At 41.9% G+C, this 13,532-nt stretch overlaps 1 protein-coding gene across 1 annotated transcript in view; it reads right to left on the reverse strand.

The window, feature by feature from the left end:
• Nucleotides 1-13,532, reverse strand: part of ROBO2 (roundabout guidance receptor 2) — a 714,921-nt gene that overhangs the window by 50,458 nt on the left and 650,931 nt on the right. The window contains exons 21-22 of the mRNA XM_015406679.1: nucleotides 10,926-11,207; nucleotides 8,470-8,626 (exon numbers count right to left, since the gene is read on the reverse strand). Coding sequence (XP_015262165.1) covers nucleotides 8,470-8,626; nucleotides 10,926-11,207 — 439 coding nt within the window. The remainder of the gene's footprint in view (nucleotides 1-8,469; nucleotides 8,627-10,925; nucleotides 11,208-13,532) is intronic.

Here is a 13,532-nt window from a genome sequence, read left to right on the forward strand (position 1 = left end):
GCAATAAAAAAGGCCAAATTATGCTGGGGATTATTAGGAATGGAATTGAAAACAAATCAGTTGGTATCACAATGCCCCTGTATAAATCAGTGGTGTGACCTGACTTCCGGTTTATTGTGCCATGCTAGCGAATGCGTCTCCCGGACCTCCCGGGGAAGCGATCCACGCGCCAGCAGTTGGGGGGGCGATTGTTTGCCACCCCCCTTTGCAAAATGCTCCTAGCCATGGGGCTTCTGAAGGGTGGCCTCTTCGCCAGCACGTTGCTGGAGAATTGAGGCGCTCTTCTACCCCGACGGTCCTGCCGCTGCTGCGTCCGTAATGGAACCAGAGCTGACGACCGGGACAAGCATTGGAGATCAGGCATATAAAACGTACCTTGAGCGAGGTCTCCAGACCACCAATGAACAGTGAGTTGAGTAAAAGCGAAATGCCAGGAATTTAAAAGAAAGCCCCTCTGGGAACGACAGGATGAGCGAGCGAGCGGGGGAGGGGCCCCTCCCATATGCATAAATATAACAGCAGTTTGCCAAGGGGGATCTGAAGATTAAGCATTGAAATCTTTTTTAAGAAATCAACCAGAGAACCAATAAGCGTTTGGGCGAATTTCAGATACTTTAGCAAGTACTTAAAAAAGTAAACAATCCACAAATATGGCGTGGAAAAAAACAGATAAAGACAAACAAGCAAAAGTGAAACTACTGGGGAGTATGAGCCCATGACCGGAAGATACCACTGAGTTTTCTAAACTGTTAGCGGACTCTTTGCGCCCTCTACTGGACCAGATGATGAATATCAATCAACAGCTGACAGCTTTAAACCAGAATCTTGCAGCTCAGCAGCTCCAATTGACTGAAACTATAAAAAAGACGGAGCAAACAGCTGAGAAAGTGAAGGAAATGGATGCCAAATCTAAAAAGGTTAAGAAAAAGGTTCAAATGCTGGAAAAGAAGCAAGGTTCAGATGAACTTCAACTTTTGCAGCTACAAATGGAGAAAGCTAACTTAGTCTTCCAGTTCCAAGGGGTCCTGGAAGCAAAAGAAGAGAATCTAAAGCAACTTTTGAGCTATGTGCTAGCTCCAGTTACAGATTTAAAAGCAGAATATCTCGTAAGCGAAATGGATGTGATTTACAGAGCCGATTCTGTTTATATCAAGAAAAATAATCTGCCTGGAGAAATAGTGGTTTGATTCTCAAAGAGACATATGAGGGATCAAATCCTGAAAGCAACTACAGGAACGCCCTTGAAAATTGGAGGCAACATTATCAGGATTCTAAAAGACATTCCATTTGAAATAAGGAAGAAGAGGAAGAAGTATAAAAACTTGATTCTGTTTTTGCAAACAAACAGTATTTCCTACAGATGGTTGACCCCCGAAGACATCATTTTCAAACTGCAGGATAAAAAAGAAAAAATTGACACTGTTTCCAGCCCCCAAAATGCAGCCCCCAAATGAGAATATCAATTGATGATTAGAAAAGATAAAACAAAATGAAGGCTGAAGAACTCTGACCTGTGCCTTGAAGTTTTTAATGATGCTCTTGTGATTTTCTTTAAACAGTTAAAATAATGGTTTTAAAGATAAATAATATAATCGACCATGTTCAATGTAATCTTAGCATTTTAGACTAACACTGATACAAGCTTTTGTAATGATCTCCTATACTTGGGTTTTTAGTGGTTTCAATTCCTTTCTCCCATAGATGTAGTTTCCCTTCCCCTTTTTTCGTTGTAGTTTATAGAAAAATGCAATTAAAAAATCCGCTACGGGGGGCAAAAAAAAATCAGTGGTGTGACTTCATTCGGAATAATGTGTGCAATTCTGGTCACCACACCTCAAAAAGGATATTATAGCATTGGAAAAAGTGCAGAAAAGGGCAACTAGAATGATAAAAGGGTTGGAACACTTTCCCTATGAAGAAGGGTTATAGCGCTTGGGGCTCTTTAGCTTGGCAAAGCAATGACTGAGGGGTGACATGATAGGGGTTTACAAGATTATGTGTGGGATAGAACAGGTAGTGAAAGAAGTACCTTTCTCCCTTTCTCACAATACAAGAATTCGTGGGCACTCGATGAAATTGTTGAGCAGTTGGGTTAGAGTGAAGAAAAAGAAGTACTTCTTCACCCAAAGAGTGATTAACACATGGAATTCACTGCCACAGGAGGTGGCGGGCAGCTACAAGCATGGATGGTTTCAAGAGGAAATTGGATATACATATGGAGCAGAGGTCCATCAGTGGCTATTAGCCACAAGGTATAGATAGGAACTCTCAGTCTGGGGCAAGTGATGCACTGTATTCTTGGTGCTTGGGGGGGGCAACAGTGGGAGGGCTTCTAGTGTCCTGGCGGCACTGATGGACCTCCTATGGCACCTGGTATTTTTGGCCACTATGTGACAGAGTGTTGGACTGGATGGCCCATTGGCTTGATCCAGAACCTAAAAAAGGTTAGTCAAATGCAAAAGAGGGCCAACAATAAAAGCTTAATATATGAAATGTATAAAAAGATACATGTATTTATTAAACAAAGATTTTAAAATCATATATAAGGGCCCAATGACACCACATGTACAAATAGCAAATTAAAACACACAAGGGCTGATAGATTTGACCTGATGTGTTTCGGCCTGCATAGGCCTTCTTCAGAGGTCAAATATAATGAGGAACATATTGGCTAATATAAAAATACAATACAATCATGCAGATACAAGATATAAAATAAATAGGGACCAGAAAAAAGTTGTTCTAAAATAAGACCACTAGGCACAGAATCAAAAGTACAAATGAGGCCTCCAACAGTGTAATCACGTGCCAAGTGGTGTTTTTCTGGTATAAATTTCTGGTCCAGAAATTGCCTTCCTATGATTGTTCTGCCAAATGTCCTCAATAGAATTGTCCTTAAGCAAAGAGCAGGTGGAAGGTGTGAGGTCTGTGTCAGGAAGTAAGTTGATATTTATAACCACCACACCAAACTGTCTAATCCTTCCAGGAAGCCCACCACATTCATGCTGCAGTGCTTAGGGCGTTGGACTAAGATCTGGAAGGCCCAGATCTGACTCCCTATTTTGCCATGGTAGCATAATGAGTGCTCTTGCATCAGTGATTCTCAACCCAATCTACCACATAGGGTGGTTGTGAGGATAAAATGGATGAAGAAAGAATAAAGCTGTAAGCTGCTTTCGGTCCCCATTAGGCAGAAGAGTGGAGTTTAAATCCGATATATATAATTCCCTTATGTATTGGCCATTTTCAGCTCTCCCATTGGCTGTGCAGTGCGCTCCGTCAGCCATTGGCCCATCAACTGCCACTCAAGAGTACTTGCATGCCATTGGCTGGGTGCTGAGTCCACTACTCTCCCCTGCCCACTGCCAGCCTGGACACTCTTCCCTCACAGAATAAACTATCAAAACGGTTGTCTCTCCTGATGAAGACACTTCTGCTTGGCTCCTGTGGGACTAACTTTTACCTTAGTGGCTGTTGTTAGGCAACCAAGCTTGGTTCTGTCAGTAAAAATGGACCCAGTGCAGCTTCAAATGGCTCTGTGGGATCTGATGCCCCCCGGCAGCTTGTTAGATGAGCTTGTGGAGGATTGGCATAGCCAACTCTCGGCAGCCATCAACGAGATCGCTCACCGACCTCCTCTGCACTCTCGCACGAGGCTGGCACCCTGGTATACCCAGGACTTGCGGCTGATGAAGTAAGAGCTAAGACAGCTAGAGAGACAGTGGCGGTATAGAGGTGACAAAGCAACAAGAACATCTTATAGGATGTTTATGAGATCCTATGAGATGGCAGTCAAAGCTGTGAAGAAAGAGTATTATGCTGCCTCGATTGCATCTGCAAGCTCATGCCCAGCCCAATTATTTAGAACGATTCGATTGATGACAACTCTGCCACAAGGTAGGTCAAGTGTTAGGGAATTGGATATTGGCTGTGAGGCTTTTGCAAGCTGCTTCGCGGATAAAGTCTTGTCACTCTGCTGTGAACTCCCTGCCACACTTGAAACAGTGAACGAACTCAAGGCCCCATGCACGTCTTCTAGTCAGGTTTTGGATTATTGTAGTCCACTCAGTCCAGAGGAAGTTGACAAACTGCTCATAACTGTATACCCTACCACTTGCCTCCTTGACCTGTGCCCACTGTGGCTCATCAAAGCAGGTTGCAACAGGTTTTGAGGTGCCCTAGGGAAGATGATTAACAGGTCTCTCTTGGAGGTCTTGTTCCCTGGGACACTCAAGGGGGCCATGGTTCGTCTCCTCTTGAAGAAAAAAAACACATCACTGGATCCGGCTGAATTGGCGAAGCCGGTTTCCAACTTGCCCTATTTGGGCAAGCTAATTGAGAGGGCTGTGGCAGCGCAGTTACAGAGTTTTTCGGATGACGCTTCCATCTTAGATCCCTTCCAGTCTGGCTTCTGCCCAGGACATGGGGCGGAGACAGCACTGGTCACCCTCACGGATGACCTTCGGAAGCATTTGGATTGAGGCAGATTGGCAGTGCTGTTGTTGTTGAACCTGTCAGTGGCGTTCAACATGGTCAACCATCAGCTACTGATCCACCACCTCACCAACACCAGAGTTCAGGGGCTTGCCTTACAATAGCTCTCATTCTTTCTCCAGAGTCGGGGACAAAGGGTGGCACTAGGGGATCGACTGTTCCGAAGTCACCCACTGCCCTGTGAAGTGCCCCAAGGGGCAGTAATTTACCCAATGTTGTTTAACACCTATATGCGCCCCCTTGCCTAGATTGTCCAAAGGCACGGGCTTGGGTGTCACCAATATACGGATGACACCCAGCTCTATCTGTTGTTGGGCGGCCAGTCTGACTCTGCACCGAAAAATCTAGACCGATCATTGCAGGCTGTGGCTAGTTGGCTTAGACTGAGTTGATTGAAATTGAATCTAACGAAGACAGATCAGCTTTTTATCATCTTTGGCTTGTTAGGCAGTTGGATCCCTTCATCAAATGTAACCACTTGGTAACAGTGATCCATGTGATGGTCTCCTCAAAACTGGACTACTGTAACACTCTCTACATGGGGCTGCCCTTGTCTCAAATCCTGAAGCTGCAGCTAGAAGAAGAAGAAGAGATTGGATTTATACCCCGCCCTTCACTACCCAAAGGTGTCTCAGAGCGGCTTACAAACTCCTTTCCATTCCCTTCCCCACAACAGACACCCTGTGAGGTAGGTGGGGCTGAGAGGGCTCTTGACAAAAACTGCTCTTTTTCAAGAACAGCTCTTATCAGAACTACGGCTTGCCCAAGGTCATCCAGCCAGGTGCAAGTGGAGGAGTGGGGAATCAAACCCGGTTCTCCCAGATTAGAGTCCGCGCACTTAACCACTACACCAAACTGGCTCTCAGAATGCGGCTCTCAGAACCACCACACCAAACTGGCTAGTGCAGAATGCGGCAGCCAGACTGTTGATGAGTATCCCCATGTGGGAACACATCCAGCCGGTACTGAAAGCACTGCACTGGCTGCCAATAGCATAGCAGATTCGTTTCAAGGTGCTGGTTTTAACCTTGAAAGCCCTATATGGTCAAGGTCCGGCATACCTGAGGGACTGCCTTTCCCCACACGTTTCCCGGAGAGCACTGCTTTTAGGAGCACAAAATTGGCTGGTCCTCCCAGGCCCTAGGGATATCAGGCTGGCAGTAACCAGGGCGAGGGCCTTCTCGGTGGCGGCTCCAGCCTGGTAGAATGAGCTCTCAGAAGAGATCAGGGCCTTGCAGGACCTTCTACAGTTCCGCAGGGCCTGCAAGACAGAGCTCTTCCACTAGGCATTCAACGAAGGAGCCGCACAACACACCGAGGAGTGACCCTGTACCCTGGCTCCCCAGTCTGTAACCTGGGTCTTACCATTGTGGTTCCCAACCTGTCCTCTCCACATAATAAATGAGAACTGGGCTGGTGTGAAGTTTGCAAGCTCCTTACCAGGAAGTAAGTTGATATTCATAATATTTCTTTCCATGATTGTTTTTGTATTTGGGTGACACATTAGTTTATCAGGTAGACGTATTGCTATTTGCAGCTGCTCCCTCCTCAATCGGAATGTCATTTTGAGGGACGGAACAAAGTTTGAGTCCAGTGGCACCTTTAAGACCAACAGACTTTTACTCTGGGTATAAGCTTTGGTGTGCATGCACACTTCTTCTCACTTCCATGACTATAAGAAATTCATACATGTTCATCCAAAAATATTTTTGAAGAAACAACAGCTTGCCCAATTCAGCATGAGAAAAAGTGTTTTGAACCCGGTCCTTTTGCAGTTCCATTGGATGGGTTGCAAACCAAAAACTGCTTTGGTAGTAATAAGACCCTAAAAAGTTTTTTGAGAGAACCTTTTGCTTCAAGGGCACTTCAGAATTGTCCCCTTATACAAAGAAATAATAGGAAATTTAGTTCAAATGGTTACTGATTAATAACACCCCCTCTGCCCCACAACAAACTGAAATCTGCACTTTAATGTATTGCTGTTCAGCTAAGATAATTGAGCAATAACAGACAAATAACCCCCATATATTTCTAAGATACTGCATTGATAAATAAGACAGGTAAATTGATGCATTATCTATGGAGAAACCTTTGTGACACAGGTCTTGGCTTCTCAGTCATGTACAGTATCTATTATTTGGCTGGGAAAATTATGTTTGTCACCAAGACAACACTGGTTATTTAAAGCTAAGCAATCAGTGATGATGACAGCATATTTTCAAGTTTCACACGACTCTGGCTTAGCTTTTACTATGTTTGTCTTTCAAATTACACTTTCCAGTTATTTATAATGTCACATTGATAATGGCTGCAGTCTTCCCAAAGTACATCTTTACAAGATGAAAACAATACTTGAAAAGCCATATTGGTCTACAATAGAAGAACTAGATTCCAGTCAGTAGCACTGTAGATACCAGCAAAATTTTTCAGGTATAAGCCTTCGAGGATGAAAGCTCCCTTCGTCCGAAGATGGGAAGGGTGTTGCAGTGAAGGGAGTCAGGATATAAATGCACAATGCAAAATGTAACCAGCTTGATTACAGCAGGGAATAAATGCATAGGGGCAGAAAATTAGCATCCGTAGAGAGAGAATAATCCTACATCCCTATTCAGCACTGGAGGCCGATTGTTCTGAATTTATGAATGAACTCAAGTCCAGCAATCTTTTGTTGCAATCTCCCTTTGAAGCTTCTCCATTTGAGGACTGGCATTCTCAGGTTAGCAATGAAATGTCCTGGAATATTAAAATGTTCTCCCACTGATTTTTGAGTATTGTGATTTTTTAATGTCAGGTTTTTGTCCATTTATACTTTTGTGTAGGGACTGGCCTTTTTGTCTGTTACATAAAATAGAAGGGGCATTGGTGACACTTGATGGCATATATAATATGGGAGATGAAGAAGTGAATGAATCTAAGATAGTATGGATGGTGTTATTAGATCTGGTGATTTTGTTATCAGAGTCAATATGGGTTTATCAGAGTCAATATGGGCCTCTGCTCCTATTGCAGCCTCTGCTCCCAAGTACTGTGTTCATGTTATGAATAGCTTTATTGTGACTGAGAGGTTGTTAAAGGTTAGTGGACTGTCTGTGGACATGAAAAGGTTTGCCTCCCAAATCTCTTCTCAATTTCTTCTCTTCCCCATGGCCCTAGGGATGTAGCAAGTGGAGTCTTCACACCTTGCCATGGTTTGCAGTTCAGTAAAGTCTGTGTTGTGTCACAACTGTGTCAAAACTGGATTTATACCCCGCCCTGCATTCAGAGTCTCATAGCGGCTTACAATCTCCTTTCCCTTCCCATCCCCCCAACAGACACCCTGTGAGGTAGGTGGGGCTGAGAGACCTCTTTCAAGGACCGCTCCTGAGAGACCAGCTCTGAGAGAACTTGTGACTGATCCAAAGTCACAACAGCAGCTGCAAGTGGAGGAGTGGGGAATCAAACCCGGTTCTCCCAGATTAGAGTCTGCACTCTTAACCACTACACCAAAATGGCTCTCCTACACCAAATCAACATGTGCAGCAGTTATGTATGCACAGAAATCTTTAAACAAGCCATCAGGGGTGTGGTAGTCGGCACCCCTGAGATTTCAGTGTTCCACCTATAGGTCCTGATAATAAGCTCCAAATCCCGAGTCTTGAGGCCAGATATAAAGACCAGTCAAAAGTACAGCACAGTATGAAAAACAGAACATTATTATTGCAATTTTTAAAAATTGGAACTTCTTATTATTGGAAACAGTGAGCATGCGTGTGTAAATGGGAACCTGTAATTATAAAACAGTTTATTATTATATATAATAACATGGTAGGCACTAAGAGTCCATGAGCTCCACACACACCAATGCATTAATGCCGAACCCATGCTAAAACGCCGGAAACAGCTTAGTCCCTAATAACATGTATGGCACACCTTGTACAGCATAGCTGGGAAATACTAAACTCCAAGTTGCATCCAGAGAGGAAAACAAAACATTACCCTGCTTCTTGCTGATCCACCGCATAGTGTTCTAGCTCTGTGCCTGGAAGAGGCTGTACTGGAGGGGGTGGGAGAGGGATGCTGGCCCAGTTAGAGCCATTATTTTTCTGTTGCTTCGAAGTATTTTTGTTTTTCTTTTTCTTTCCTCCTTTCCCACCTGAAATCAAGAAACATTATAAAAATATGAGTAACTAAGTTGGTTATTTAAATTTCCTGAAAGAGCGCTGATTCCAGATGGCATGCTCAAAAAAGAAAGAAGAGAGAAGAGTATTTTTATCTTAGCAACATCAGCAGTAACGTGTTATAGTTGTCACAAGGTTATAAATAATAATAGGGTGGAATGGAATGAAAATAGTCTGTATAATTGCCCAGAATTACTTCTTTTTATTTCACACACTTCATATAGCCTAGCCACAATGAAGCATAAGCTGAAAGTTAAAATGTACTTGCTGTATCAAAACTATATTTATTGATTTATTCATGTCTGCTTTAAGCCTCCATGCAGCCATTGTTGGAAAAAATAATAGACTGCAGAAAACTCTTTCAAATGGCAGATCTCAGTGTATTCATAATAATTTTTTGCATAATTTCTCTCTCCCTTTCTCTCTGTGGAAAAGAGTTGTTAAGCACGCAACCAAAAACTTTACTTTTTGAATTGAAGGAGAAAAGTAATAGTTAAAATATCAATTATTAATGTAAGTGGTTTCTCACTGGAACAGTATTAAGAAGTTCCATTGGAAAAAGTATTGATAAGCTCTCCTTGGTGATATTGTAAGCACATATAATGTAGTGATTTCTTCTAAAAAGTGTCTTGCAGACAACTTGAAGAGAACATGGTAAACCAACAAGGAGTCTAGCAAGGACTCAAGAAGCAAGACATTCCATCAAAATGTACCAAAATACTGTTGGGGAGGGAGTGAAAGCAACAGGTGATAGCTGGAGAGATGGTGCTGGTGAGAGAATTGGTGACCCCCTCGCCACCATGCGGATCTGTTCAGCGGGATCCAAGCCAAAACATGGTAAAATATAGGAGAATCTGAAGGACAATTCTGATACATGGTGTGAGAATCATGCTATGAAGTGCAGACTAAGGAAGAAAGAAGCAACTAAGGGCAGGGGTGTAAGCAATCATATAGTGGGGCATTTGAGTAGGAGAGAGGGATGCCAGTGGTCTTGAGTGGTAAGAGATATAGGAAAAGAAGGCAGAAGGATGTAGCATAGAAAAAAGGATCTAGCATAGAAAGAGCAAGTCTATTAAAGTGATTCTCGATCAGACAATTAAAATGTGTTACTAGCATCATTTTGCACAATACAATTTAATACAAGTTTGCAATTACTTCTAATGCTAGTTGAGCTATTTCCCAAAGATGTGGTGTAGTCATTCCAATATGGCATGCAGTGTAATACCTATAGTTTATGTTTGTATACAGCTTTGAAACTTTTTAACCAGCCACTGTCATAAGAACGCTTTTCTTTCAATTCCAGTATATTACGAGGGGTAGATTTCTTGATACACAATCGAAATATCATGAAGCCTCACAGGAGTTGGGGGGTGGCAATAATAATACAGCAAGAATATTAACCTCATCATGAAGCTCCACAGAGAAAGCCAGCACTATAAAGAGAAGATTGATTTACGAATAAAATCAGCATTGTGCCAGAACAGTGTGAATGTTACACAATAAGATTTCCAATCATGCTGAAATACACAGAGTATAAAGGCTACAAATGTTTTCTTACTATCTGTAAATGGGTTTCTTGTTCTATTAGGACAAATAAGGCACACAGATTTTTTTTTTTTTAAATCCAAGTCAAGGTGACATATTCACAGAACTCTAAATGGAAGGGATGCCATCATACCTGAACACAGGCTCTTAGTGTAGTGATCACTCTTTCAAGGTTATCATTGGGAATATAAAGAAAGCTGCTTACAAACACAAACACTTCTCCTTACACACATTTTATTGAAACCAACCTGAGAGGCTGCCACTTCTTTCTGAGCTGTTGTGAGAGCTGGTGGTGCTGAAATCCTGTGACTGGTTGTGTGGCATTCTATTAGACAATCCCTCAGCCAATCGGTAGTCAGGAATGTAAAGTAAGGCTAAGGGTTAAAGGGCAAAGGTCATAGTGCCATCATGTGATTAGTTTATAGCACATGCAGAACATGCAGTTAGCCAACAGACAGCTGATGTAGTTGGACTGTGGAAAATATTTAACCTAGTATATCCTAATGGCAATGGAGATGGGGAGGCAGATGTGCTGTGTATTAGCAAAAGATGAAGTGAGCAGAGAATTATGGCATAATTACAGTGTGAGGCATATGCAAAAGTACTGAATGCATGCAAGGTATGCTACTAGATAAGGGAGACAGGAACAGGGGAGAAGGAACTAGAATATAAATCATGCACAATATTCTCAGAAACAATTCTTATAAGAAAACTGAGAGGTGGAATCACCATTGTTGCCTTTGCTTTGATCAGGTAAAGAGTAACCAAACCCTATCAGGTCACTTTTTTGTTGAATTGAACTTTTCCACTGGGGGTCTGGTAAATCAACTGCCAATTCATGGATGCTGTTGGAATGCAGTATTTGTGTTGTGGCATACGGCGTAGCCTGAGTTATTTGGCTGGAACTGTTGTAGCTAGTTTTGGTCGTGAAGTCAATGCTACTGTAAATGGCTCCATCAGAAAGCATTGTGGCAGTTTTATCTCCTTGGCCTGGAACTGGAGGCAGCACATCTGCGATGAAAATATGGGAATGAAACAAATCATTGATGCACAAGAAACCCGAAACTACCAAGTTTTTAATATGAAAAAATAAATGTGTCATGTTTGCATTTCAGCAGAGACAGAGTCCATGAGCCAATGAAGGGAAGATGATGTACAACCATTGCCTCGGTATAAGCATCTGTGACAAACTTTCTACTTGTCCTTCACGTCTCACTGCCTAAAACCATCTTTCCTTCATACCTTCAGCTGTGAAAGTTTGGAATATTTCTGTCCTGAAGAATGTTTTCAATTGTTCATTTCATGCCAGAACCAATGAAATTGTGCTCTGGGGAAATGATGAAAGGAATGATTTTACAAGAATAACTATCTTCCTCGGTTTCTCCCCCTGCCTCTGCCACCATCACACACACATCTTGTGAGCATTGAACAGAACTTCTAAATTAACACTGACCTCTCCTTAGATCATTCTTTCCCAAAAATCTCAGGATTTTTTAAAAGATGTTTTTTAACCCAGCACTTTATCTGGTTTGATTTTTGAAGTTAATCTAAACATTTCTTTTTGACAGTAAAAGAGGGGAAAAAAGAATAAGGAATACATCATTTTGGAATGGGCCAAGATTTCATGAGGCACAAAGAAAATTACTGTAAATTAGCAGTCAATTATACTGATAAAGTAAACCCACTGTGGAAATTGAAAGACAGCACTGCTAAAAAAATGGGTCCCTAAATTATAGTGAAATCAAAGAAATAATAAGAAATAGTTAACCTGAGATCTTGCAGTTTGTTCATGTGCAGCTTCATGAAACTTTTGCAGACACATAGATACATTAATAATTTTAATCTTTTGGTGTGCTGAAGGCTGCATCATATATCCTCACAGTGACAGTCTCTGACACATCAAGAAATTAATCTTCCTAACTAATGAAAACATAACTGTTGCAAAAGGATAAATGCAGAAAAGTACAGAGCTTTTAAAATTGAATCACAGACATTTCAACAAATGCACTCATTAATATTTATGGAGCCAAATACTAGAAGAAAGTTTAAGGAACTTTAAAAGTTGTGTTCATGTATTTTAAAGAGTTATTCAAGCTGTAGTCCATGCAGATCACCATATTTTTGACACACTCTTTAAAATATTCTTGAAGCAAGGTGAAACTTCAGAGTTAAGAAAAAGCTGGGAGCTGGCTTGCAATGTAAAATATTTGTAATTTAGCTACTTTTCTCCAACAGACTGCCTTGACATTCACCTGTTCATGGTACAACTAGGCAAAATGGGAGAGATCCTCATGATCAGATTTCCAGACTTTTATAATGGTTTTATAATGTGACCTTGGGTCAGTCACAAGCTCTGGCACAGCTGTCCTTGAAAAAGAGCAGTTTGTGTCATTCTTCTTCTTCTTCTTCTTCTTCTTAAAACAAGTATGAGCAGGGATTGACCTGAACTGAGGACATAGCATGGGAATAGGGTTGTAAACTTGTTACCCCATGCAAGAGAAAACTCTCTTCCCAGCCCCCACTTCCTTTAGTTCCTACTGGACCTGGTAGGGGTAAAGTCAGCAGAGAAAAAAAAAGAGAGGCTAGGTTATGCAATCACTTTTAGGAACCTGGAATATTTGTTTACAAAATTATGATTCCGAACATAATGAATGTGGTTGGGCATTTTTGACAGTGGGAACAAATCCCCCACTGTACTCTCTAGGAATCCTAGAGGTTATGCAATCACTTTTAGGAACCTGGAATATTTGTTTACAAAATTATGATTCTGAACATAATGAATGTGATTGGGCATTTTTGACAGTGGGAACAACCCCCCCCCCACTGTACTCTCTAGGAATCCTAGCCCCTGTAGGAATTGACAAAAATTCTGTGGCTTTACCACAGAGTATCTGGCAATTCCTAGAGAGGTTTATTATCACTTCAAGGAAACCTGGAAGTAATAATACACCTCTGTAGGAATTGCTGACATCACACTAGTGCTGGCCGCCACAAGACCAAGTCCCTGCCCAACTCTGTATTGTGCTGGGTGCCAGGACGGGTCTGATAACCTTATGTGTGGCTGTGGGGAAAGTGAGCCTGACCCAATGTGGCCCTCTATGACATTTGCACTGGCTTTGTAGGCATAAAGTCCAGGAAGGATTTCAGCCAATATTTGTATGAAACACGCAAACTGTTACTTCTGCTGAGTTCTCAACCATTAACTGACTTCTGAATTTTTTCAGCCATTCTTTTCAGGATTTGCTATACTTCTCTCTTATTTTGATCTCTCTCTGTCAGGAATAAAAAGAAAGGAATAAAAGTTTGGATAGCGCAAAGAAGGTCATAGATGGAAAC

Source organism: Gekko japonicus, unplaced genomic scaffold, assembly GCF_001447785.1.
Source record: "Gekko japonicus isolate JY-2015 unplaced genomic scaffold, Gekko_japonicus_V1.1 scaffold195, whole genome shotgun sequence".
Lineage (NCBI taxonomy): Eukaryota > Metazoa > Chordata > Lepidosauria > Squamata > Gekkonidae > Gekko > Gekko japonicus.